Source organism: Lutra lutra, chromosome 8 (genome assembly GCF_902655055.1).
Source record: "Lutra lutra chromosome 8, mLutLut1.2, whole genome shotgun sequence".
NCBI classification, from domain to species: Eukaryota; Metazoa; Chordata; class Mammalia; order Carnivora; family Mustelidae; genus Lutra; species Lutra lutra.
The window spans coordinates 38,506,440-38,532,131 of record NC_062285.1 but is presented as its reverse complement, the minus strand read 5'-3'; the positions used below and the strand labels follow the sequence as shown (position 1 = coordinate 38,532,131).

The window sequence follows — 25,692 nt, the reverse complement described above, 5'->3', positions numbered from 1 at the left end:
CCCTGAGGAAATGATAGAAAGAGGAGAAAGATCAAGTTTTCTCTGTCTCCTTCCGCACAGGCTTTCCCTCCATCTAGCTCATCTCTCTGGCCTTTTCATTTGCTTTTGTCCCCGTTCCACTCCCCCCACCCCACCGCCCTGTTTCCGTGGGAGGGTGAGTGGGCGTGTGCTCTCCTCAACGCTTCATTCTCCTGGCTCCCCGCGCCCCTGGGGGACCCTGCTTTGTCGCTCTGCTGGGGGGTGGGGGGCTTCCTGCTTCACTCCCAGCCCGGACCTCCCCGGTCTCCTCTGCCATCCCCAGTCGCCATGTGGCCTGGTCCTGAAATTCTGACCTGCTAGGTCCACGGTGACCTGGCGCACTGGGAACACGCAGTTTTCCGGCAGCCCTGGTGGTGCGGGCGCCCGGCAGCACAATGCTAACTAATTGCCATCCTCCCTGGGAGACCGAGTGTGTGGGCTGGAGACAGGCAGCCCCGGTGGGGAGGGGCGCCGCTGGGAGCCTGGGACCGGGCTGGCAGCTGAGGTGGGGAGCAGGCTAGGGATGAGGGAGCAGTGTGGTGGCAAGAGAGAGCTGCTCCTGACCGGGCCCGCTCTGAACCCTGGCTCTGCTCCTCTCGTGCTGGGAGGCCTCCTCTGGGCCTCGGTTTCCTTACCTGGAAAGCGAGCGAGAGGGTCGGGCTGTGCGGATCTCCAAGGTCCCTTCAACTCCTGTGACTCTGAGATCTTACGTATTCCTCGGTGTCATCATCACACACTGGGATGGTTGCAGAATCATTCGCCCCAAAGGTCAAGGCCATGCTTTGTCAGGCCACCGGGGCATCCCAGAGCAGTCCGTGGGCTCCAGAGCCAGGAGCTCATGGTTCTTGCCACAAACAGCAGTGCCTGCTCCGGGCTGGGAATGAGGCTGCGCTGGGCATCCCTGCGAGTACAGGATGGGGGCAGAGAGGAGCAGGCGTGGCCAGGGCCTCAGGGGAACTCACAGACCCTGGTGTCAGTGGGAGAGATGAGCAGAGGAGGGTGGAAAGGGAGACAGGGAACCTCCCGCAGGCCTAGGGGTGTCAGGAGAGTGGAGTGCAGAGCTGAGCCCCCTCCGCCCCAGTGGGTGCTTGGACCCTTGTGCTTTATTCGCCGGCCCACCCAGCCTCTGCACGGAAACAGCACCGAAGGGACCCTCTTCACCCAAGTCCAAGTTGCTGCCTGCCTGGCTTGTCTCCTGTAGGGTGTCAGTGGGAGATGGGAGGCAGGAAGGGGGCAGGCACTCACAGGGGAGCCAGATGCTGGGGTTCGGTGTGGGGGGGGTTCCCTGCCACTCAAGCCAGCTCTCCTGCCACCTCTGGGCATCTGCTGCCTCTTCCTTACGCCCACCAGAGAACACACACAATAACAAAGTCACCAGTGCCATTTTGCCCAGGCCGAAAAGGCTTCATTGGGATTCTGCACAGCGTCCCTGCCCCCGCCTGGTGACATTCAGCATGTCTCGTCCGTTCTGTACAAAGCTGCTTGCTGAATAAAAGGACATAAATCACCCATCCCCTTGGAGACTGAGACAGCCCCGGCCACAGCACTCTCCGAGATGTAGCTGGGCAGGAAGGGGAGAGGGTGGGACGGGAGGGAATGGGGCGGGACCCTGACCCCTACAGCCCATGGGCCTGTGGAGAAAAGGAAGATAGAAGGGGCCAAGCAGAATCCACCTCAGCTGCTGGCCTATGTCTGAGCGCCATGGATTCCATGACGTCGCCTCCGGAATCTGGCCCTTGCTGCTCTAGGAAGCTGATCTCTTCGTCCCTTAGTGCCCTGATTCCATAGCAGATCCGTTCCAAGAAGAAATGTATTTAATCAGGGTGTATTGAATAATAGTAGGAGGCATCCTGAGCTCCAGAGGCCATGTCCATCCCACTGTTTACCTGGGAAGGGTTTGGTTTTTATAAAGGAGAAAAGGGCCTGTTGCCTCGCTTGTCAAATGGGGACAATAGGACCCACGTCATGCAAATTACAGTTTTAAAACGCATGTAAAGTGCTTACGTCAGTGACTGAGGCTTAGTCAGTTCTTTACAAATATTAGCTATTTCCATTATTATCTTTCTCATTTGAAAGCACAGGACGGTAGACGCCTCCCCAGCCTGGCCCCGGCCTGGTGGGGGGATCCCTCAGATGCCTCAGGACTGGTTGGAGATCAGGTCCACTCCCCAGACAGCAAGAACTTTCTGGAGCTTGCTGGGGAGGGAGGGGAGCTCATTTGGGGACCATCCTGCACTCTGAGGAAATCTTCTCTGGTGCTGAGGTGAGAGGGGCCCTGGCGGCCTGGCCTGAGGAGCCAGACATCCGCTGGGGTTAGGATCCTGGGGCGCTGGAAGCTTCTCCCTCTCAGTTTTCACATGGCTGGGAAATCTGGCTCTGCTCTATTTCCCTTCTGAAATGTTCACCTCAGCAGTTTGAAGGCCGGTGGAGGGGGGGAGCGTTCCATGCTGGCTCTGAGCAGGCTCTTTTCTGGGCTGGGTGATCTTTTCTGAGGGGAATCACAGACGCAGGGCGGGTGTGGGTATCTGTCATTTCCGTGGAAGTGCACGGAGGGCAGCTTTTGGGCTGAATTGCCAGAAGGGTTTCCTGGATGTTCCTTCTCTCGCTGCGTCTACTCCGTTTCTTGTTCAATATTAGAATTTGACATTTTAGTCAGATCGCATTATTTCACTTCCTTGGAAATGTGTTGGCCAGAGTGTAACAGATTTGTTCTTCTGAGGGGACATTCAGAAATGAAGACAGATTGCCTGTCCAACTCAACAGGCTGGGAGGTGCTAGCCTTTAGTGGTTAGGAAGAAATTATTTGAGAATGTCCTGCCCACTCTGCCATGGGTAACCTCAGAATGGTTACTTTGTTTCTGGGGAATTCCACCAGGAAGGAGAGAGCAGGCTGGGGCCCAGGCTGACTCTTACAGGTCTGCAGGAGGGTGGAAAGAGGCCCGGGGCAGGCCGGGATAGACTCTGTGTTTATTTCCACTGCTTTAAAAACTTGACACTGCCACCACCCAGCAGGATAGAAGGACAGGGTCTCTTCTTTTTTCTTTTAATTTAATTGTATTTTATTTAAATTAAGTTAATTAGCATATGGTGTATTATTCGTTTTGGAGATAGAGCTCAGTGATTCATCAGTCACATATGACACCCAGTGCTCACTACATCATGTGCCCTCCTTAATGCCCATCACCCAGTTACCCCATCCCTCCACCCCCCACCCCTCCAGCAGCCCTCAGTTTGTTTCCTGAGATTAAGAGTCTCTTATGGTTTTTCTCCCTTCTGATCTCCTCGTTTTATTTTTTCTTCCCTTCCTCAGTGATCTGTTTTGTTTCTTAGATTCCACATATGAATGAAATCATATAATTGTCTTTCTCTGATTGACTTATTTCACTTAGCATAATACCCTCTAGTTCCATCCACGTCATTACAAATGACGAGATTTCATTTTTTTGATGGATGAGTTATATTCATCCATTGTGTGTGTGTGTGTGTGTGTGTGTGTGTGTATTTATTTATACCACATCTTTATCTGTTCATCTGTTGGTGGACATCTGGGCTCTTTACACACTTTGGCTGTTGTGGACATCGCTGCTATAAACATTGGGGTGCAGGTGCCTCTTTGGGTCACTACATTTGTATCTTTGGGTAGTAGTACAATTGCTGGGTCATAGGGTAGCTCTATTTTTAACTTTTAGAGGAACCTCCACACTGTTTTCCAGAGCAGCTGCACCAGCTTGCATTCCCGCCAACAGTGTAGGAGGGTTCCGCTTTCTCCACTATCTCGCCAACATCTGTCATTTCCTGACTTGTTAACATGAACCATTCTGACCGGTGTGAGGTGACATCTCATTGTGGTTTTGATTTCTATTTCCCTGATGTCACATGATGTTGAGCATTTTTTCATATGTCTGTTGGCCATTTGTATGTCTTCTTTGAAGAAATGTCTGTTCATGTCCTCTGCCCATTTCTTGATTGGATTATTTTTCTTTGGGTGTTGAGTTTGCTAAGTTCTTTATAGATTTTGGATGCTAGCCCTTTATCTGTTAAGACATTTGCGAATATCTTCTCCCATTCTTTCGGTTATCTTTTGGTTTTGTTGACTGTTTCCTTTGCTGTGCAAAAGCTTTTTACCTTGATGAAGTCCCAATAGTTCATTTTTGCTTTTGTTTCCCTTGCCTTTGGAGATATGTCTATCAAGAAGTTGCTGTGGCTGAAGTCAAAGCGGTTACTGCTTGTGTTCTTCTCTAGGATTTTGGTGGATTCTTGACTCACGTTTAGGTCTTTCATCCATTTTTAGACTATTTTTGTGTGTGGTGAAAGGAAATGGTCCAGTTTCATTCTTCTGCATGTCCAATTTTCCCAACACCATGTATCGAAGAGACTTTTTTCCATTGGATATCCTTTTCCACTTTCTCAAATATTAGTTGACCACAGATTTGAGGATCCATTTCTGGGCTCTCTATTCTGTTTCATCGATGTATGTGTCTGTTTTTGTGCCAGTACCATGCTGTCTTGATGATACAGCTTTGTAATAGAGCTTGAAGTCCGGCATTGTGATGCCCCCAGCTTTGGTTTTCTTTTTCAATATTCTTTTGGCTATTTGGGATCCTTTCTGGTTCCATAAATTTTAGGATTATTTGTTCCAGCTCTGTGGAAGGGGGTCTCTTCTAAAAGAGAAGCCTTTAGGTTTATGGCCTTGACCCCTCGCCTCTCCAGTGCCCTTTCCTCTGACCCCCTACCCCACCATTACACACGTACACACACAGACAAGAGATTTTCCTTAACAATAACGAGTAATGAACATTTTAGACCCATTTACTCCTGTGTGTAGAGATCTCTGGACTTTAAGTGTGGGGCGAACAAGTCCAATGTTGAGATTCCCTTTGGCTTGGTCACATTAGCGTATAAGTTGGACTTTCACACAAAGATCTACCACCCAGTCCCTTCATGATATTTTGGGCCCTAGCTCTGGAATGTTCTCTCAGTCCCTGTGTGATATTCAGGTGTGCCTTCACCTGGCCACTCTTTTAAGTGGGATTTCTAGGGAGTAGGATTCTAGGGAAGGGGCTTCCTAGGATTACACTACCCTGGGGCTTATAGGAGGGTCAGCTGTGGGTGAGTAGGCTGTGAGATGTAACAGTGACAGCTCACATATATCACGCATTCACTGTATGCCAGCTGGCACTGGGCTAAGACCAATACGTGCAAAATCTCATCCCATCTCTCAGCAGCTCTGTTAGGTGAGTGCTATTAATGTATGCCAAATGAAGGAACCAAGGAACAGAGAGGGTAGGTAACTTGCCCACAGTCACAGAGCTAACCAATGGCTGAGATCTGAAGGCAGGCAGGGTCTACAACCTGAGCCCATAGCCCGACACCATCCTTCCTCTCTGCCTCATCTCAAGGCAAGTGTGGTCCAGATGACCTCAGTTGTGAAATGCGGTGCAGGAAGGCCCCTTACACGGACTGCTTGTCCAGCCCTCTCATTTCACCCAAGCAGGAAGAGAGGCCCAGAGAGAAGAAATGACTAGTCCCCTGGCCAGTGGCAAATTGAACAAAATCAGGTACTCCTACATCTCTTGATCCACGTTTGTTGGCTCTGCTCATCCGAGAAGAAAGCAAAACTGAGAAACGGATCCGTACATCTCGGGTCTGAGCTGGATCAAGTTTCCTCTCTCCCCGATAGGTGGATATTTTCAAGAGTTAGTGAATGAACATCTAGAGGTGAAATTTCAGGCAGAGTTAACTGCTGATGGTGGAAAGGGTCTCAATCCCTATGCTAGAAGGGACTTCAAATTCACTTACTCACTTGGTATGTCAATTCAAACTGGGTCTCCAGGTACATAATGAAAACCTTCATCTCTGAAGCTTTGTTATGTAGCTTTACATACATGGTCTCTTTTAAAACTCAGAACCACCCGTCCACTAGAGGTCCTAGGAGTCAGCTCCATTCTATAGGTGGAAAAAAATGAGGCATGGAGAGTCTAGGTGACCTGAACTGAGAGGCTTAATGATGGAAGCAAGATTCAGCCTCGTGGGTGTCTGACACCAAAGGCCTGACTTCCCATGCTGCCCATTCTTAATACCCTGGAGCAGTGGTTCTCAAAGTGGGGTCCCCGGCACAGCAGCAGCAGCAGCATCACCTGGAAAACTGTTAGAGATATCAATTCTCAGACTCCACCCCAGACCCATGGAGTCAGAACTCCGAGGGCAGCAACGGTGGGTTCACAAGCCAGCCAGGTGGTTCAGAGGCACACTCAAGTCGGAGAGTCCCTGGCAAGCGGGGATGCTGGCCGGCCTAGCGAAGGGAGAGTCCCCCCCAGGCATCCACACTGGCTTTGAGTTCATTCGGGTCGTTTCAACTTCGTTCTTTTGGTTCCTGAGTCCCCAACGTGTGACCAGCAGCCATCCCTTTTGAGGACCTCCCAGATGAGACTCTCTTTGTCCCCATGTCGTCACCAGGGATGCTGGCAGGTCCTCCTGCGTCAGCTTCCCTCTGTTCTATTTTCTGAGCCACATCACACTTTTCCAAAAAGCCTTGACCTTTGTTGGGCATGTTATGAGTTCTGCCTCACAAAAATAACTCTCTGGCGGATGGGGATATTTTTAATTGAATTGTATGAGCCAAGAACTGCAGAAATAAAACCAAGGTTCCTACATCCCGTGGCAGTGGGCGGTTTCATCTTCCATCCTAATCCTGGAGCCCGGACTCAGTCCCCGCCTCCAGCACCAGGGCCCCCCCTGCTGTCGGCGGGCGCTGCGCTCTCGTACCTCTTCTGAGCTCAGCCCAAACCTCACCTTCCAGATCTCTGCTGTCTCTTCTGGCCAATTAAAAATCCCTGCTGCTACCATTACCTATTTTCAGCTCCCAGTCAGTTCCTTTGTCTGCCAGACACAGTCTTGCTATCGTAAAAGAAAAAAAAAAAAAGTTGAGATGACGAAATTCATTTTGCTCACAGTCGTGTACGATGCTTCATCTCCTTGCAACACAAACCGCTTTGATGCACAGATCAGTATTAACAAACCATTTTCTGCAAGGCTGTACCTGTTTATACAGATGCAGGGAACATCTGTGCTTCTGCTCCCCACAGCCCCTGAGAGGGGCTTGCACAGGAAAGAGAGGGAGGGAGGCCCGAGCAGAAGCTCCAACTCTCATGATCCACTCACTCGCTGATCGGAGGCCCCACCCTGGGCAGGTGCAGGCAGGCTCTGCTGGAAGCGGCTTAATGGGCACCAGTTTGCCCGGCTTCTCATCACTCACTTGCTCTCGTGTGTGGCTGAAGGCAGTGGGAAGCCTGTGCCCGCCACACTGCCTGACTGCCTGCGGTCTGGCATCCACAGGGCCGTTTCCTAGGCAGCTCTACCCCGTCTAGGGGGCAGCTCCAGATGATCTTGGCAAAGCAGGCCCAGCAATCCTGAGCCACTGGGCAGAGCTCCCAGAGGCTCAGGCCACTGGGCTCCCTCCCTAGCTGAGCACACGCTCCAGGTCCCATTCATTCGCCCAGCTGGTCTCTCACTCACGCATTCATTCATCCCAGAAACGGTTATTGAATTCATATGCACGCCAGGCACGCAGAGAGTAAGAGGCTCCCGCTGGAAGGGGCGTGGAGCCGGGTGCGAAGACAGGCAGATAAATGTTACGGCACAAGGGACAATGGCGGCGGTAGACAGAGGACTGTCCGGGAGGCCAGGGCGGTCCAGGAGGACTCCTGGAGAGATGGACAGCTCACCAGGGACGTTGAGGTTGGGGCTGGGCAGCAGGAAGAAGGACAGAGTGTACAAAAGTGTCAGGCTTCAGACCCAGACTGCAGGAGGGGAAGCCAATATATGGAAGGGGCAGGAGAAGCTGGGCAGAAGTTGGGGTTTGCTTGGCCCCGAAACTGGGGCTTCAGACCACGGATGTGGGAAGCCTTGGGAAAAAAATAGAAGCAGAGGAGTGAGTGACAGGACCAAATGGGTGTCCTTGAAGGGTTGTTCTGGAACATGACTTGGAGGCAGGGAGGCTGGTTAGGAGGCCATCGCAGGCACAGTCCTGGGGAGAAATGTTGAGACTCTGAGCTCAAGCAGTGGCCACGGAAGGGAGAAGTGGGCGGGGCCGGGAGGCGTGGCCAGGCAGGTGCGGGGTGGTGGGGGTAGCTGATCCAAGGAACAGCCTTCATAGCGGCTGAGATTTCAGAACCCTTCCTCTTAGCATATGAATTTGTTTGTGCTTCAAGCTCTCTAGGGTAATTTGTGAAATTATACCAAATAAACATGTGCATATTTTCAGTTTGGGAAGGGAGATGCTGGGGTCAGGAACATTTGATCTGAAGAATCCCTCAAACCAGGTATTATCAAATATTTACCGAGAACAAGCTGAAATATTAAATAGCCACTGAAACATGACGTGTGTGCAGGCTGACTTCCCTGCAAGACATGCCAGCGCAGCCTGTGGGCTTGTGAGTGTGCCCGGACCAGCTCTGACTGCCATTCAGACCAGAGCACCCCGATGAGTTCAACAATGAGAACTCAGAAGTTGGTTGGCTTCGATCAAATGCACAGTTGGCCCCCCTGGATTCAGCAACATTGTCTCTTATTAAAAATACAAATCAACCAAAAAGAAAATTAACTAGTTAGTGACAAATAATAACATGGAAAGGGGGAATTCATCATAAGAGATACACACGTACGAGTGGTGGCAGGGGACATTCAGAGCCACAGCGATGGATGAGGCCACCTCGACAGAGGTGTTAAGAGGGAGAAGGGAGACTGGTGGCCAGCCCTAAGCTGGAGGCCAAGGGAGGGAGGCTCTGGATGGAGGAGGGGCACCCTCAGAGATGAAAAAGTCAACCAAGGGGAGGGTGGTGTGAGGAGAGCGGGAGAGAGGAGTGTTTCAAGAAGGGAACAATGAACAATGTCCATGCCACCAAGAGGCTGGTGGGATGAGAAGCTGGTGCCATTGGACTTGGCAACGAGGCAGCCAGCATGGCCTTGACAAGAGAAGTTTTAATGGAATGCTGGGGTAGATGCTTGGCTGGAGTGGGTTGAAAAGTGAATGGGATTGAGGAAGTACAGACAGCATGGGTAGGGACACCTTCTAGAATTTTGGCTCCAAAGAAGAGTAGAGAGAAGGGGTAGCGACGAGAAGCAAAGAAGAGTCAAAGCAGGGTCCTAATTCGTGAAACAGAAAAGACAAGACTCGGGATACTAAGGGGGATGATTTAGTAGACACTAAGTTGGTACTACCGGCAAGACCATCTCAGACTGAATGTGTCCCAACTGGCGGTCTCAATCTCTCCTCCTGCCTCTGAGTCCACCCCATCTGGACTCCACTTAAAAATTAGCACCACCAGCCCTCAGGCCAGAGCTCTGAGCTAAGAACAGTCTTTAGTAAATGTGAGTGAAGAGGCCATGTCCCCCACTGGTCTTGGACCCCCCCCTCCCTTAGAGTGGAGAGGTCCTGCTGGGGGAAGAGGCCTCACAGGAGCAGGAAGCATGGGGCAAGCCCCTTTGTGGTCTCAGTTTTGCCTTCTGCAAAATGGGGAGATTATACGCCAGACAAGACCACGCAGAAATGTGTGATGGTTTTGACCTTAAAGATCCTCTAAGAGGAGAGACAGTCACGGGCTGTCCTGGGTGGACGCAGCAGGATGGGGTTGGAAAACTGTCAGTCTGCACCTCACAGGGATTCCAGAGTGGCAAAGAAGGATGGGGAAGGGGTGATTTTACAGAAGACCCAGCAAAATAAGAGAGACCATGGGAAAGAGGGAGAGAAGAGGAGAGGGAGAGGAGGTCGCCATGCAGGCTGAGCTGGCCCTTTGGGAGAGAAAAAAGCATCATGCTGAGTGGAGGGACAAAGGTTTGGGTGATTGCAGGATGGCCGAGGCTCTGAGGTGAGGGTCCACTGGGGCAGGCTTGTCAGGAGAGAACACAGCCTGGACTAGCTAGCTGCCCCAGGTGGCACAGTCCCCACCAGGAAGACCCCCGGTGGTCCCCTGGGGCGAGGGAGAGAAGCAGCCCGTCATTGCCTGCTCTGTATTCCATCGCCAGCCAGGAACGCCGCTGCTGACTGTGGCCCTCTCTGCTTCTGGGTCTTTCTCAGAGAGTGAGGGCCGTCCTGAGCGCTTACCTGGCTTGGACCCCAAGTCTCCAGAGAGGAAGGCATTTGTCTTCTCGGGGATGGTAATGCCCTACCACCACTCAGAATAGCTTCTTCCCTGCCATTTGGCAGAACACACTGAGATTTTTTTTCCCCCTCGGGATCTGAGAGCCCCAGGACACCATCAGCCCATCGAACATTGATGCCCCATGGTGGCAATTCTCCCGGGAGGAAGGCGCGAAATAAGTGCGCACATGTGTGTGCGTGCGTGTGTGCGTGCGTGTGTGTGTGTGTAGGGGCTCTGCATCTGTCTCTTCCTCCTCCCATTGTCCCCTCACCACCAACCTGCAAAGCAGCCCCTGACAGCCTGACGGGGGACCTGTGTGCTCCTGGGAGCTGCTGCCTGGTGGCCCATGAGTTTCTGGATTCGCCTTTTCCTAAAAGCCTCCACAAGGGCTGGACCCGCTCCTTCCCTGGCCCTCAGTTCAGCCATTTCTTTTCAGGTTTTTAAGAATCGCCTGGAGAGCTTGTGAAAAATGCTGATTGCCAGGTCTCACCTCCGCATATTCTAGTCGGTAGATCTGGGATGGGCCTCAGGGGTCTGCGTTTTACCAAGCCATCTCACAATTCTTACAAGAGGCCTTGGAGGACCTGGGGTGTAGACTCCCCACCCCACAGCCCAGGCGATCTCTCACAAAGTCCTCCCTCACCCCCTCCCCCGCCTACCCCATTACCCATCCCCTTCCCCCGCCTCCAGGGTGGCCTGTGGCCGATTTACTCAGCACTCCCAGTCTGCGGCTGGCATTTCCACCTGGCTGAGTCTCGGGCTCTGGGCTCATTACTGGAGCTCTCAGCCGCAGCCCCGAGCGAGCCAGTGAGCGGGCTGCCCATCACCTGAGTGAAGGCCGGGAAACTAGGCCATCGTGCTTGGCCGAGCAGATCCCACTTTCTCCCAGCTGCTCCACTGCCTCCTTCAGCTGCCCTCGCCCCCTGCCTAGGGCCTCCCACCCCCTCAGAGGCCTGAGGCACCCACCCCCTCAGAGCAGTGGGACAGAAGGCACAGAGGCTCTGGGAAAGACAGTGCAGAGGGCCTCAGAGGCCCCGCAGCAGTGGGATGGACAGACTGATGGGGCAAGTCCTGGGCAGCAGCTGGGCACCTGGCTGGGGCACCAGGGGCCAGCCTGGGGTCCTCTGGGTTTGGCCAGCCTGGGGCAGCCCCCCCCACACACCCAGGCCACCCTGTCCAGTCTGTGGTGTTCTCCACCTCCATGTCCTGTTAATTTCCACCTCTCTCTCTCCTCTCCTTCCTCTCTTTGTCTGTCTGTCTTTTTCCCTGTCTCTCGCCGTCTCTGTCTCTTCTGTCTCTGTCTCTCCCCTGTTTTGTGGGTCTTTCTTGCTTCCCTGTTCATCTCCTTGCCCTTATTTTTCTGTCTCTCTTGCCTTCTCTGTCTCTCTGTCTTTGTCCTCCCTGTCTTTCTCACCAGACTCTGTATCGTCTCTCTGTCTCCATCCCTGTCCCCGCCCTGCCCTTGCCTCCCGGGCTCTAGCTCCTGGTCCCCTCGCTGCCGGTCCGCACCGGTTCACCTCCTCCGACCAGCCTCGTGGCCTGGGTCAATCATGCACAATCCCTAACTCCCGACTGTGCTGGGCTGGGGGTCACGTGGATGTGGGCCCCATGATGCTGCTCTCAGGGCTCACCTGCCACCTGGGGAGGACCTAGGGAAGAGGTAACACGCTGCTGAGAAATCAAGAGTGGCCTCTCCCTGGGCTAGACCCAGAGGCTTCCACCACCAGCTGCCCTCTGGGGGGTTTTCAAAGGAAAGCCCCCGGGGGTGGGGCGATTTGGCCTAGGAGGCCCCTCCTGATTGGTCACGGGGACCCCAGCCCCGCCCCCAGCAGGGTGGGCTGTCCAGCGGGGTAGGGAAGGTGCACCTTGCACACTGCTCCTCAGTTTCTTTGGGTTGAGGGAGGTTCAGGGGCCGACCTCTCCTCAAGACCCCTCCCCCCCTCCCCCGCCCCCAGCTGCGTGGTGGACGAGATGGACTTCTCCAGCATGGAGCTGGACGAGGCCCTGCGGAAGTTCCAGGCTCACATCCGCGTGCAAGGGGAGGCCCAGAAGGTGGAGCGGCTCATAGAGGCCTTCAGGTAGGACCCCCTTCTGTAGCCTCCCTCCCCTCCCCCAGCCCTCAGAACACATGCCTGGGGTCACGGGGGACGGGAGATGCTGGGGGGCGGTTAGTGCAGGGTTGGGGAGAAGCACTCCTGTTGAGGCAGCGGGGGTGGTGGGCTGGGTGGGATGGAGGGAAAGGAAGAAAAGGGACAGGAGCCCTCAGCCCTTGAGCTTGCTAAGCTGGAGTAGCGCCGGGCTCCCCAAGTGGACTGCGGGCTTCTCCCTCATCCCACATCTGTGCAAGGTGATGGGGTCCACGGGTGTGCAACACCTGCCCCGTCCTCTCAGTGGAGAAGAGGACCAGGCTACAGGGAAGCCAACCACCATTACGGACTGGATGCCCTTGGGGAACCAGCTAACAGGCCCCCAACAGCCCCTAGTCTCTGGAGCTCAGGGACTAGGGGATGAGGATTTGGGGGGAGAGGACGTAACTGGGCATCCCATTCCATGTCCCCCCACAGCCAGCGCTACTGCATGTGCAACCCCGAGGTGGTGCAGCAATTCCACAACCCCGACACCATCTTCATTCTTGCCTTCGCCATTATCCTCCTCAACACCGACATGTACAGCCCCAACATCAAGCCTGACCGCAAGATGATGCTGGAGGACTTTATCCGAAACCTGCGAGGTGAGGAGGAGGGGGAGGAGGGGTGAGACCACAGCTCGGACCCCCGTCTGTTCAGCCTTAATTCTGTGAGCCTGAGTCCACTGGAGATGGTCACCCCAGCAGCCAAGGGCACGGGGACGCTGCTGTCTGGTCTTGGTCACACACAGCAATCTGGGAAGGCTGCTTGAGTGCCAGGCATCTGGTCAGTTTCCAGGAGCCATTGCCACCGTCCTAGAACTTGGGCGGTACCCCTTGCCCTCCAGGGAACGCCCTCCATGGGCTGACCTCTAGGTGCGGCACCACAGCCAGTGCCGGGGTATACCAGCCCTTCCCCTGCACAACATACAATGACATTTAGGTCTTAGGTCTGCTTACATCCGCCTTGCAGATAATGTCATGCAGCCACCAGCCAAGTCCTTCCCTAAATTGACACAGTGCAGCCCCTGGCAGGGAACAGAGCAAAGCTGGCAGGACAGGATGTGTGCTCAACTGGGTTTTTTTCTTTTCTAGCATTTAAGAAATCAAAAGCCATACATGCACGTAATTTAATGAAGTCAAATAATTCCACAAGGCTTGCTACAAAGTTCATCCCTACCCCTGTCACCACTCTCCTTCCTCAGAAGCAACCAATCTCAATTTTGTTTTGCTGTTTATTGTGTGTCTTCTATAGCGCTAAACAACATGCTTCTGCTTCTTTTCTTATGCTCTTTTTTCTAATTAGTATAAAAGCCGACTGTAGGGGCACCTGGGTGGCTCAGTGGGTTAAAGCCTCTGCCTCTGCCTTCGGCTCGGTCAGGATCTCAGGGTCCTGGGATCGAGCCCCACATCAGGCTCTCTGCTCAGCAGGGAGCCTGCTTCCTCCTCTCTCTCTGCCTGTCGCTCTGCCTACTCGTGATCTCTGTCTGTCAAGTAAATAAATAAAATCTTAAAAAAAAAAAAGCCGACTGTAAGGTGTATAAATCTGAGGGCTTGAGGAATGCTTGAATGTATGAATATACACGTGTGGGATCACAGCCAGCTCACGATCTAGATCATTTCCCTGACCCCAGGACAGCCTCTCACGTCCTGTCCCATTCAACACCCCTGCCCGAGGGCCAACTCTCCTAACTGCCATCCCCGCTGACCAGCTGGGCCAGTTCATGAACTTCTTACAGGTGGGATTAAATAGTACACACACTTGGTTCCTTTTATACTTTTATTCTTTTTATATGAGACTTGTTCATTTTTTAAATTTTAAGTATTATTAATTTCTCTCTTAATCGGTTCAGGCTGCTGTAACAAAATATCACAGACTGGGTAGAGGATAAACAACAGACATTTATTTCACACTGTTCTACCCGCTAGGCCACCCAAGATCAAGGCGCTGGCCAAGTTGGTGTTTGGTGAGCACCCACTTCCTGATTCTGGCTGGGCCCGTCCAGCTGTGTGCTCACATGGCGGAAGGGGTACGGAGCTCTTTGTTGTTGTTGTTGTTTTTTAATAACACTAATCCCACTTATGAGAACTCTATCTTTATGACTTCCACACTTTCTAAAGGCCCCACCTCCTCATGCCATCCGTTTTGAGGCTTAGGATTCCAACCTATGCATGGGGAAGGGGGACACGAACATTCGGACCACGGCCATCTCCTGTTGCAGAATCCAAGGATTAGCTCTCTTTCATCCACCATCCCCAGCCTGCCCCACTAAGACGACACTGCGTTTATGTTATTAAGACCTAAACACAGTCCAAAGCTGAGTCTTGAAGTATGTCATGATTACAAAGTCTTTTTATTTCTGCTTTCCTTGGAGTGAAGTGAGCACTTGTGTTCTTCTTCCCTTTGCTTATAGCTCTTTAGGTACACGCTACTGATTCCTCTCCAAATTCCCCATCCTAAGTATCACGTCCCTCTCAACCCATTGAGCCCAGGGAGGTCTTCTTCTTGGAGTCTCCCTCCCAGAGCCTCTAGCTGCTCCAGTCTGTATGGGATCCCCTCCTCCATAATCCAGGGCCCCCCTTCACCTTGCTTCTGTGTTCGGTCCATAGATCCTAGATTTTATGGCTTGCTCATTTCTTTTTTTTTTTTAATTTTTTATTAACATATAATGTATTATTAGTCCCAGGGGTACAGGTCTATGAATTGTCAGGTTTACACACTTCACAGCACTCACCATAGCACATACCCTCCCCAGTGTCCATAACCTCAACCACCCTCTCACTACCCCCCTCCTCCAAGCAACCCTCAGTTTGTTTTATGAGATTAAGAGTCTCTCATGGTTTGTCTCCCTCCCGATCCCATCTTGTTTTTCCTTCCCTACCTCCCAAGCCCCCAACTTTGCTTCTCAAATTCCTCATATCAGGGAGATCATATGATAATTGTCTTTCTCTGATTGACTTATTTCGCTCAACATAAATACCCTCTAGTTCCATCCATCTCATTGCAAATTGCAAGATTTCATTTCTTTTGATGGCTGCGTAGTATTCCATTGTATATATATATACCACATCTTCTTTATCCATTCATCTGTTGATGGACATCTAGGTTTTTTCCACAGTCTGGCTACTGTGGACATTGCTGCTATAAACATTCGGGTGCACGTGCCCCTTCGGATCACTACGCTTGTATCTTTAGTTGTAAATACCCAATAGTGGTTTGCTTATTTCTAATTCACTTCCATAGAAAAGGGGCACCGGGGGCAAACTTTCCGAGAACCTGTGTGTCTGAATATAGCTTTTTCTACCCTCACTCTTGATTGGGAGTTTGGCTGGGGAAAGAATTCCAGATTGGAAACAGGGAACTCAGAATTCTTTTTTTTTTTTTTTTAATTTTTTATTTTTTCAGCATAACAGTATTCATTATTTTTGCACCACACCCAGTGCTCCATGCAATCCGTGCCCTCTACAATACCCACCACCTGGTGCCCCCAACCTCCCACCCCCCACCCCTTCAAAATTCTCAGATCGTTTTTCAGAGTCCATAGTCTCTCATGGTTCACCTCCCCTTCCAATTTCCCTCAATTCCCTTCTCCTCTCCATCTCCCCTTGTCCTCCATCCTATTTGTTATGCTCCACAAATAAGTGAAACCATAGGAGGAACTCAGAATTCTTAAGGCGCTGCTCCATTGTCTTTTAACGATGGTGCTTCTCTGCCATTCCAATTTGTCCCCTTTTGCATATTGATTTCTCTCTCTCTCTCTCTCTCTCTGAAAATTTACAGGCTCTTCTCTTTGTCCTTTGTGTTCTAAATTTTCATGACTTTTCACCTCCTTCTGGTTCTTTTTTAAAAAACTGAAGTGTAACTGACATCCTGTTAGTTTCAGGTGTACAACAGAGTGATTTTTATACACTGCGAAAGCAGTCTCGTTACCATCTGGCACCACACAAAGTTACTACAATGTTATTGATTCTGTTTCCTATGCTGTACATTACATCCCTGTGATTTAATTTATTTGTAACTGGAAGTTTGTACCCCTTAATCCCCTTCACCTATCTCGCCCAGCCCCAACCCACCTCCCCTCTGGAGGTGTTCTCTGTATTTATGAGTCTGTTTCTATTTTTGTTTTGTGTGCTCATTTGTTTCATATTTAGAGCCCACAGATAAGTGAAATCATATGGTGTTTTTCTTTCTCTTTCTGACTTGGCTTCACTTAGCACAGTAACCTCTAGGTCCACCAATGCTGTCATAAATGGCAAGATTTCATTCTCTTTTATGACCAGTATTCCATTATATATATATATATGTTACATCTTCTATATCGATTCATCTTTCAATTCTTCCACATTTTGGCCACTGTAAGTAATGCTCGGTGGACCTGGGGTTGCAGATATCTCTTCAAACTGGTGAGTTTCTTTATGGTTCTTTTCTCATCTCTTGTGCTAGCACTGGGTTGATCCTTTAGTCTAGAAATATGTCCTCCAATTGTTGGGAAGTTTTCTTAAATATAGTATTTTTTTTTAAAGATTTTATTTATTTATTTGACAGAGAGAGAGAGAACACAAGTAGGCAGAGAGGCAGGCAGAGAGACAGGAGGAAGCAGGCTCCCTGCTGAGCAGAGAGCCCGATTCGGGACTCGATCCCAGGACTCCGAGATCATGACCTGAGCCGAAGGCAGCGGCTTAACCCACTGAGCCACCCAGGCGCCCCTTAAATATAGTATTTGATCATCTCCCCATTTCGTTTTCTCTGTGCTTTCTGGAACTCCTATTATAAGGATGTTAGATCTCCTAGTTTGATCTTCTAATTTTTACAGCTTTCTATTTGCCATCTTTGTCTTCCTGTTGGACTTTTTTTTTTTAAAAGATTTTATTTACTTGAGACAGAGACAGTGAGAGAGAGCAGGAGCTGGGAGGAAAGGGAGAAGCAGGTTCCCAGCTGAGCAAGGAGCCCAATGTGGGACTTGATCCTGGCACCCTGGGATCATGACCTGAGCTGAAGGCAGATGCTCAACCCACTGAGCCACTCAGGTGCCCCTTGTTGGACTTTCTTGAAGATGTCTTCCAAGTCTTCTCCTAAGGTTTTCACCTTTCCTGTCATATTTTTCATTTTCAAGAACATTTTGTTCTCAAAATCTTCCTCTTTTCTAGGATTTTACTCTTGTTTTTTAGATGTGGTATCTTCTTACATGTCTCTGATGGTATTTATTTAGTTCAGTTTCTCCCTGCTTGTCTCTATTTCTTCTGGCTTCCTTTTTCTGATTCCCTGTCCTTTTTCTCTTTTGCTTTATACACTTTATATATATACATGATGAAACTTGGTTGTTCTCTCATATTTAAGAATGAGCTAAAAGGCTGATTAAAAACTATAAGTATGGGGCACCTGGGTGGCTCAGTGGGTTAAGCCTCTGCCTTCAGCTCAGATAACGATCTCAGGGTCCTGGGATCGAGCCCCGCATCTGGCTCTCTGCTCAGCAGGGAGCCTGCTTCCTCCTCTCTGTCTGCCTGCCTCTCCACCTACTTGTGATCTCTGTCTGTCAAACAAATAAATACAATCTTTAAATATATATATATATGCATATAAATATATATGTATATATAGGCGGGAGCTGCTGACCAGTGGTCTTTCTCATAGGGTGATTTAGTTGAGCTGCTTCAATGAGGGACCCCTACGGCAGCATCTTTAGATTTTTCTCTTCTGCCTGTTGATTTCTCAGAAGAGAAACGTCTGATCTGTTGCCCAGAGGGTATGAGTCTGGCTGCCTACGTTCTGAGATCTTCTGGGTCAATAGGACTGAGAGGGTCTCTTAATGCATAGACATCAACTCCATGCCCCAGTTTTCAGCACGGACTCCCACCTTTGGCTGGGCTTGGGGTCCCCCCCCCCCGCCCCCCGCACAGAGTTCCTATCTCACCTCTTGCAGAAGACTAACCCTTGGTCGGCTGCCAGAGTGGAAGAAGGGACAGGGAGATCTAAATGATTTCTAGACTGATGATCGAGCTATGATCCTATGTCCAGCCCGACTTTACCTCCACTTTCAAGGATTCCTGTTGCCACCATTCCAGAGCCCTTTGGTGGTTCTGTGGTGTACGGAGTGGCTTCTAACCTTGCTGCTGGCTTCACATTCCACTTTCTCAGGTTTGCCAGTCCGGCTCATTAGTCCACTTCCCAGCTCATGTGGTGCCATTGTTTCTTCCCTGCCCTCTTTAAAAAAACCTCCCTTTGACCAGAATGTTGAGGAGGAACAGAGATGTGTGACCTGCCGTCTTCAGCTGGGAGCCTCTGTGAGTTCAGTCTTGGTCCCTGCTCTTTCTTGCCCCCAGCCTGATGCCTTTTAGGTCCCCAGGGGTGCTGCATGGCTAATGTGCCTGACTTGAAGAACCAAGGTCAGATGGGGAAGAAACAAGGTTGATACAAAGAGTTGCTTATAGAAGGTATAATATCCTCTCACTAAGTTAGGAAATCTCCTTTGAGCACACTTGCCAAAGTTGCTTTATTTTCCACTTTTCTCTCTTGTAAGAGAAACATATAGTCATTAAAAAAAAAAAAAAGCTTTAGAAAAGGTAGAAAGAAGAAATTTTTTATTGCCTCTCTTTCTACCTCCTGAAGAAATTTGTTTCCATGCTGGTCAATTTCGTGCTAGTATTTTTTTGTTGCCAGAGTGTAATGACTGTGAAGTAGGAGATGGATGTAAGGTCTCCTCCGCTTCTCTTCACCTGATGTCTAACTACCACCACCTCCCACACTCCCAGTGAGGGAAGAATCGTGTCATACATGCAGCAACTAATCATGGGGCACCAGGCCTCCGTGTGGAGGGGTGTGGAGGGTCCAAGAGGGAGGAGATCCAAGAGAGAACAAGCTAGAACATCAGCTGTCAAGAGACTCTCATGGTGGGAACAGGGAGCGGGGTGGGGGTAGACAAATGCACGGAGGATAAGAGAACTACAGAAGCAAGGAACTGAGCAGGAGCATGGAGGCTGTATTTGGGGATGGGGAAAGAGGTGGGATTGGGGAATGGAGGATCTGATCATGGAACAGCAGGATATGAGGCTGCAGTGTGTGTTATATTATAGTATTCTGGTGCCTGGCTCAGGAGTCTGTCCTTAATTCAGTAGGTAAAGGGACTTGTCACTGAAGGCTTTGGAACAGGGACAGGGCAAAATCAAGGCCACCCTTGAAGAGCCTCAGTCTGGTAGGGTTTCCCCTCTCTGGGCTCCTGGTCTCTAATACCACCCTCCCTCCCTCCGCTGCCTCCCTGACCTTACTTTCCCTCTCCATTGCTGGTAGGTGTCGATGATGGTGCCGACATCCCCAGGGAGCTGGTGGTAGGCATCTACGAAAGGATACAGCAGAAGGAGCTCAAGTCCAATGAGGACCACGTCACGTATGTCACCAAGGTGGAGAAGTCCATCGTGGGCATGAAGACAGTAAGTGCCCCCCACAGAACAGCACTCACTCCATGGGGGTCGCTTCCCCTCCCATGGCTGCCAAGCCCCCCACCTTGAACCTGCTTCTGTCTCCTGTGTGACATCTCCTCCCATTCTCCTCCTTCCCTTTCTAAAACACTTTTACATTATTTGCTCACTTCATAGTGATTGAATTCCCACTATGTGGCACCCACCGCACCCCCCGCCGTTTCCTCTAGCCTCATTTCCTCATGGCTACCAGCCACCACAGCAGGAGGGCCTGAGGTGAGGTATTGGGAAAGACTGGCCAGTGATCTAGGGTTGAAGCATCCGGATGGCCTGATGGGGAGACTAAGGAAGGGCGGGATGCTGAGTGTTCCTGAATGGTCCTACTGAACAGAAGACAGGAAAGAGCTGAAAAGCCTTCTAGACTCTGGTGTTCCAACCACCAGCTGCCCCTCAGTTATGACCTATGTCACAGGCAATATGGTCCAAGCTGGTAATGACGCTCTATAGTTGACTACTCACACATCAGCAGAGGCTGTTCATGCCATAAATATAAAGGATGTAGAGTAGGTTCTGGTATTTGTTTCCACTTTCTCCTCCTAAATTGCTGACCCAGAAGTAGCATGGGGATGTCATCTGAGCTCTGCACTGGGCTCCTCTGCGCTGGGATGGCCCTTTTTGCCCAGAGCCTTGATTGCTGAGGTCTTTTTTTTTTTTTTTAAGATTTTATTTATTAGTTTGACAGAGAGTGAGAGCACAAGCAGGGGGAGTGGGAGATGGAGAAGCAGACTCCCCACTGAGCAGGGAGCCCAATGTGGGACTCTATCCCAGGACCCCGCTATCATGACCTGAGCCAAAGGCAGACGCTGAACTGACTGAGCTCCCCAGGCACCTCCATTGCTGAGGTCTCAGCATCTGCCTGATCTGCGGGTGCCGCTGCAGTAGACTGTTACACACGGCAGATCCAAGGCCTCCCCGCCATCCCCTCCCTCCGGCACACTAGGATTTGGTGTGCAGGGGACAAGGGGTTGGAGGTACAGCCCTGCAGCTGGCAGCCTGGGTCGTGGGGGGGCCCTCCAGAAGTCTTAGAGGGAAACGGGTCGATAGCAGCCATATTTGAACAACCTGGAAGCTCTTTTCAATGGCCACGCCCTTGCTCCAGGTGCTGTCTGTGCCCCACCGCCGCCTGGTCTGCTGCAGCCGTCTCTTCGAGGTGACAGATGTGAACAAGCTGCAGAAACAGGCCGCACATCAGAGGGAGGTGTTCCTCTTCAACGACCTGCTGGTGGTGAGTGGACTGGCCAGGCCGGGGCACCCTGCGGCCCCTCCTCAGCCTCAGCCTTGTCCTTGGGGACCTCCTTCAGAATGCTGTAGTTATTTCTGTCTTTTGGTGGCTCCAGTGTCTCCAGGACCCAGCTGGAGGAACGGCACTGAGGAAGCATTTGTGTATTGAGCAACTGGCTAAGTTTCCATTTTCCTTGGGGGAGGGAGATAACTAGGAAATAGGAAATAACTAAGAAATTAACAAGATATTATCAAATTGGGAAGAAGGTGGGATGAAAGCAAGCAATGGTGAGGGGGGATTTGGTGCAGTTTGTTTCTGTTTGTTACTTGGGCTACTCAGGGAGGGGATTCCTAAGGAGGCCACATCTGAGTTGAGATGTAAGTAATGAGAGTAACCCAGCCATGCAAAAGGCTGCAGGGAGGGTTGCGGCCCCGAGATAGCATGTGCAAAGGGCTGCAGGGGGACTGAGCTTGCCCTATTCAGGCCACGGAAAGGAGGACAGTAGGACCCAGCATAAAGCCAGAGTGAGGCCTGGAAAAGATGGGGAGAGGCAGGGAGTGTGAGCTGGCTTCTTCTAACTGTGGTGGGAAGAGCCACTGAGGAGTTTAGCAAGTTAAAAAAACACCATATTTTGAGATTGTGTGTATTTATATACATGTGTATACACGCATGTATATGTGTGTGGACACATATATAGCAATGTGTATGCGTGTGTGTGTATAGAAACATGTGAATGTGTGAATGTATCCTAAGTATGCAAGTGTGCAAGCGTGTTCACATTTCTTTGTATGCACTCGTGTGTTCCCCAGTGCCCCGTGCGTGTGTGCATCCGAGCGCACACACACACGTGCGCTGTCAGTGCTTGTCTCTGTCCATCTCTGAACAGATTCTGAAACTTTGCCCAAAGAAGAAGAGCTCCTCCACATACACCTTCTGCAAATCAGTCGGCCTGCTGGGCATGCAGTTCCATCTCTTTGAGAATGAGTGTAAGTCTCCCGCAGAACCGGAGACATGGCAGAGGGAGTTTTGGAGGGGAAAGCTGGAGGCTGGAGGGAGGAGAGAGGGGACGAGGGTCCCAAAGTCCCTGGTCATTCTCCCCACGGGGCTGCCTCTAGCCTACCCTGCTGTTGCTCACGGCCACGTGGGCCTGGGGTCTCCTTTCCAGACTACTCTCACGGCATCACCCTGGTGACCCCACTTTCGGGCTCTGAGAAGAAGCAAGTGCTGCATTTCTGTGCCCTGGGCTCGGACGAGATGCAGAAGTTTGTGGAAGATCTGAAGGAGTCCATCGCTGAGGTGACAGAGCTCGAGCAGATCCGGATAGAGTGTAAGGGCCACGGGGTGGGGGGGGGCGCACGGCGGGGCGGGTGGGCTCCCGGTCTGCAGGGAATGGAGGCTGCTTGTGGCAGGAGTCTGACTCTTGGCCCCGCCCTGGAGTGAATGCGGTGGGATGAGCCGAGGCCCCTCCCGTCTTCCGAGCCCCACTCCAGGCTCACTGCATCTGCTCCCGTTTCTTCACAATTGAAGTTGGGGGTCGCTAGAGTGCGCACACCTATGTGCACACCCATCAGGCTGTGGGGCTGCGTGTGGACCCCTGGGATCGGATGACCCACTGTGTCTGACCAGCGCGGCTGAGCCGACCGAGCGAGGCAGCCATGCCAGCCTTGATGGTCTGTGGGCCCAGGGGAGAGAGACACAGACCCCGGGATCCAGTCTGGCTCACACCTTACATCTGTCTGCTTCATTTCGTTCATCTCTTCTCATCTAGAATCATCCCCCGACTTTATTTTTTCACCATAGGATCTTTTTGAAGGGTCCTGCTTGGTTTTCTGACTCTCCCTCATCTAGGAGCTGTCTTTTGATTCCCCTAAGGAATGCCTGGATTCCTGAGTGCTCCAATTCAGGCATTTTAGAAACTCCATGGGCCTCTCTGGAGGGGAAGGTGGTTTGCCAGGTAACTTGGTGGTTGATGAAGGGAGCAGTGAGGGCCCACAAGCTGTGCCCACTCGCAAGCTTTTCCTGCTGTGACATCGCCCTTGGCTTCAGACTGCCTTTCATGGGAAATCAAACAACTGTGGATTCAGAAATGAAAAGAGCAGATAGATTTCGGGTCTGCCTTCTATGGTCAGTTTGTTGGAAAGTGCTTCTAAATTAACTTAAACCCATTAGGCAATAGGAAAAGCAGAGGGACTTTGGGGGCAGGGCAGCAACGGGACAGGCCGGTGCTTTTTAATCCGCGTTTTTGGAGCACCTACTACGTGCCGGGCAATTTGCCTACAGCGCTCACAGTGATGCTGCAAGGTGGTGCTCGTCCCCAATTTACAGACCAGCCTCCAGGGAAGTTAGGGACGTGTGTAACATCGGGCATCTTAGAAGTAGACGTGGCACCTGCATTTAGGTCTGCTTCTGAGGTTTGTGTACTTTCTACTCTAACGTTGATGAAAGAGGTTCCATTTATAATAGCATAAGGAAACAGCTCAGTCAGGTTGGAAGAGGAGCCCACCAGCCCAGACTGTAGGGCTCGGAGGTGAGGGGGTGTAAATTCTGCTGCTGTGCTCTGCTGGCATGCTTGAGCTCAGCAGCGGGACCGGAGGCTCCGACACGCCACCTTGGCTGCTGATCTTGAACATTCTCAAGGACACACCCTGAAAGGTCACTTCTGTCATTGTCGAAACGTTACAGATGGCTCTGCCCCGCCCCGGGGAGGCACAGTGCATTGCTGGAAGAGGCCCCTTTGCCCCTACCCGCCCGGGAGCAGCATACCCAGCCCTCCCAAAGCACAAAGGAGTAGATATTGCCAGAATCAGTCTGTCAAGAGCAATGTCCTTCCCTGCTGCCCAGAGGGCAGGGGAGCAGGGAGAGAGGCTCACTCACGTCTGGCTCTTCCTCTTCAGATGCAGAGAAGGGGAAGCAACAGCTAAGAAAAGATGAAGCACGGGCCAGGGAGGCAGGGAGGGAAGGAAATAGACAAAGGAAAATGGAAACAGCAGAGCCACCGTTTATTCCATGCCCGGCACTGGGCTGCGTGCCGGCCCTCTTCTGTTATCTGATCCTTGCCACCACTGCCCTTGAGGCAGGGAGGCTTGTCCTCATTTTACAAATAAGGGACCAAGCTGAACGAAGTTGTCCAAGTTCATACAGTCAGTGACAAAACAAGATTTGCACCAAGTTCCTCGGAATCCCTGCTTATAATTACGATGCTAATTTCTCCAAAGCCAAGACAGCCCCTCTCCAGGGAGAGACAACCCTCCGCTCAGCAGAAGTATGAAGTATGGACTGATGGTGTGATTCAGGCAGTCAGGACAACCTGTGCTGGCTTGGAGGTTTGCAGTCCAGGGCCCTGGGTTATAGACAACTAGGGACACAGAAAATGGGACCCAGGAGAGCAGATTTAATAAAAGGAACCTGAGTTCTATCTCCTGGAGAGAGACCCTGAAGCAGTGATTGAATCATGTCTGGACCAGGCTTACAGTGTAGTGAGAGGAATCAAGGTTGAGGGCAAGGCGGATGTCCTGCGGGTTGAGGAGCACCGACATTCTCAGGTGGGGAATCTCCTCTCTGGGGGAGCTCAGCCAGCTGGGCGGGCTCTTTCCCATCCGGTGCAAAGGACGCAGGCTGGCCCCAGCTGTCACTGAGGTCCTCTGTGCCAGGTGATTCGTCCATGTTGTCATAAAAGCTAATATTCACTGAGCACTTGCCATGAGCTGGGCCACCTCCTAAAGGGCTTTGGTGCATTTCCTCTTGTAATCTGCTTAACCACACTTGGAAGTGAGCACTGCTGTCCCCTTGAGTGAGGCATGGAGGGGTTAAGTAAGTTGCCCATAGCCACACAGCTAAGAAGTCCCAGAACCAGGATTCAAACCCAGACTGCCTGCCGCCCTCTCCGCCTCTTCTGCTGCCTCTATGACAATCAAGCAGCCGTTAGCATCCCCACAGACAGAGGAAGAAACTGAGGTTCTAGTGGGTCTCTAACTTACTGTGAAGAGGGTGCCAGACTCGGGCCACATGTTAGAGCCTGGGTCAGGGAGCAGCCCCCCTCCCTGCTCTCTCCTCACTCCTCTCCCATCTCACTGTGGTTGAGGTTGGGTTCCTCTCCATCCTCTAGGGGAGCTGGAGAAGCAGCAGGGAGCAAAGACGCTCTCCTTCAAGTCCAGCGGGGCGCAGGTGGACCCGCAGTCGAAGCAAGGATCGCCTACAGGTGAGCCCTGGTTCCACTCTGGAGTCCCAAACCCCAGGCCTGTGATGGCCCTGGGCCCACAGGGAGGCCACTCTCCACCCCCAGCCTTGGGCTCCTGGGGAATTGGGATGAGGGAAGTGCTCATTCCCATGGTCATTTCTTTCTGCTCAGAGCTCCAGGCTAATCTCACGGGCCTTAGTAGTGGGAGTGAGGAGGACAACGAGGGAGGAACGTGTCCATTTACATGCTGCCCTGAGGCCCTGCGTCCCTGTGAAATGTCACTATCCTCCCTAGAGAAGTTGGGCCAAGAGCCCAGACGCCTGGCCCCAGTGGGGGAGCCTCCCATGCACGCACCCACCCTGCATCCAGACTCCCCGGGGACTGCTGGGGTTCACTGGGGGGTGAGCGGTGTAATAAAGAGAAACAGCTTGAGAAAAATTACTGCCTATGATGGGAGCCCAGTAAGGAGGATGGCAGAAGGGTCTGGAAATCTTGGTCTGCCAGTCAAGTCTTTTCCCTAATGAGCCACAAGTGCTCC

General features: G+C 51.6%; 1 protein-coding gene across 6 annotated transcripts in view; it reads left to right on the top strand.

The window, feature by feature from the left end:
• IQSEC3 (IQ motif and Sec7 domain ArfGEF 3) overlaps nt 1–25,692 on the top strand; it is a 103,581-nt gene that overhangs the window by 69,274 nt on the left and 8,615 nt on the right. For all 6 annotated transcript variants that reach the window (XM_047742896.1, XM_047742897.1, XM_047742902.1 and 3 more), the window contains exons 6-12: nt 12,113–12,235; nt 12,722–12,888; nt 19,568–19,707; nt 20,855–20,980; nt 21,864–21,963; nt 22,143–22,304; nt 25,083–25,175. In XM_047742896.1, the coding sequence (XP_047598852.1) occupies nt 12,113–12,235; nt 12,722–12,888; nt 19,568–19,707; nt 20,855–20,980; nt 21,864–21,963; nt 22,143–22,304; nt 25,083–25,175 (911 nt within the window). The remainder of the gene's footprint in view (nt 1–12,112; nt 12,236–12,721; nt 12,889–19,567; nt 19,708–20,854; nt 20,981–21,863; nt 21,964–22,142; nt 22,305–25,082; nt 25,176–25,692) is intronic.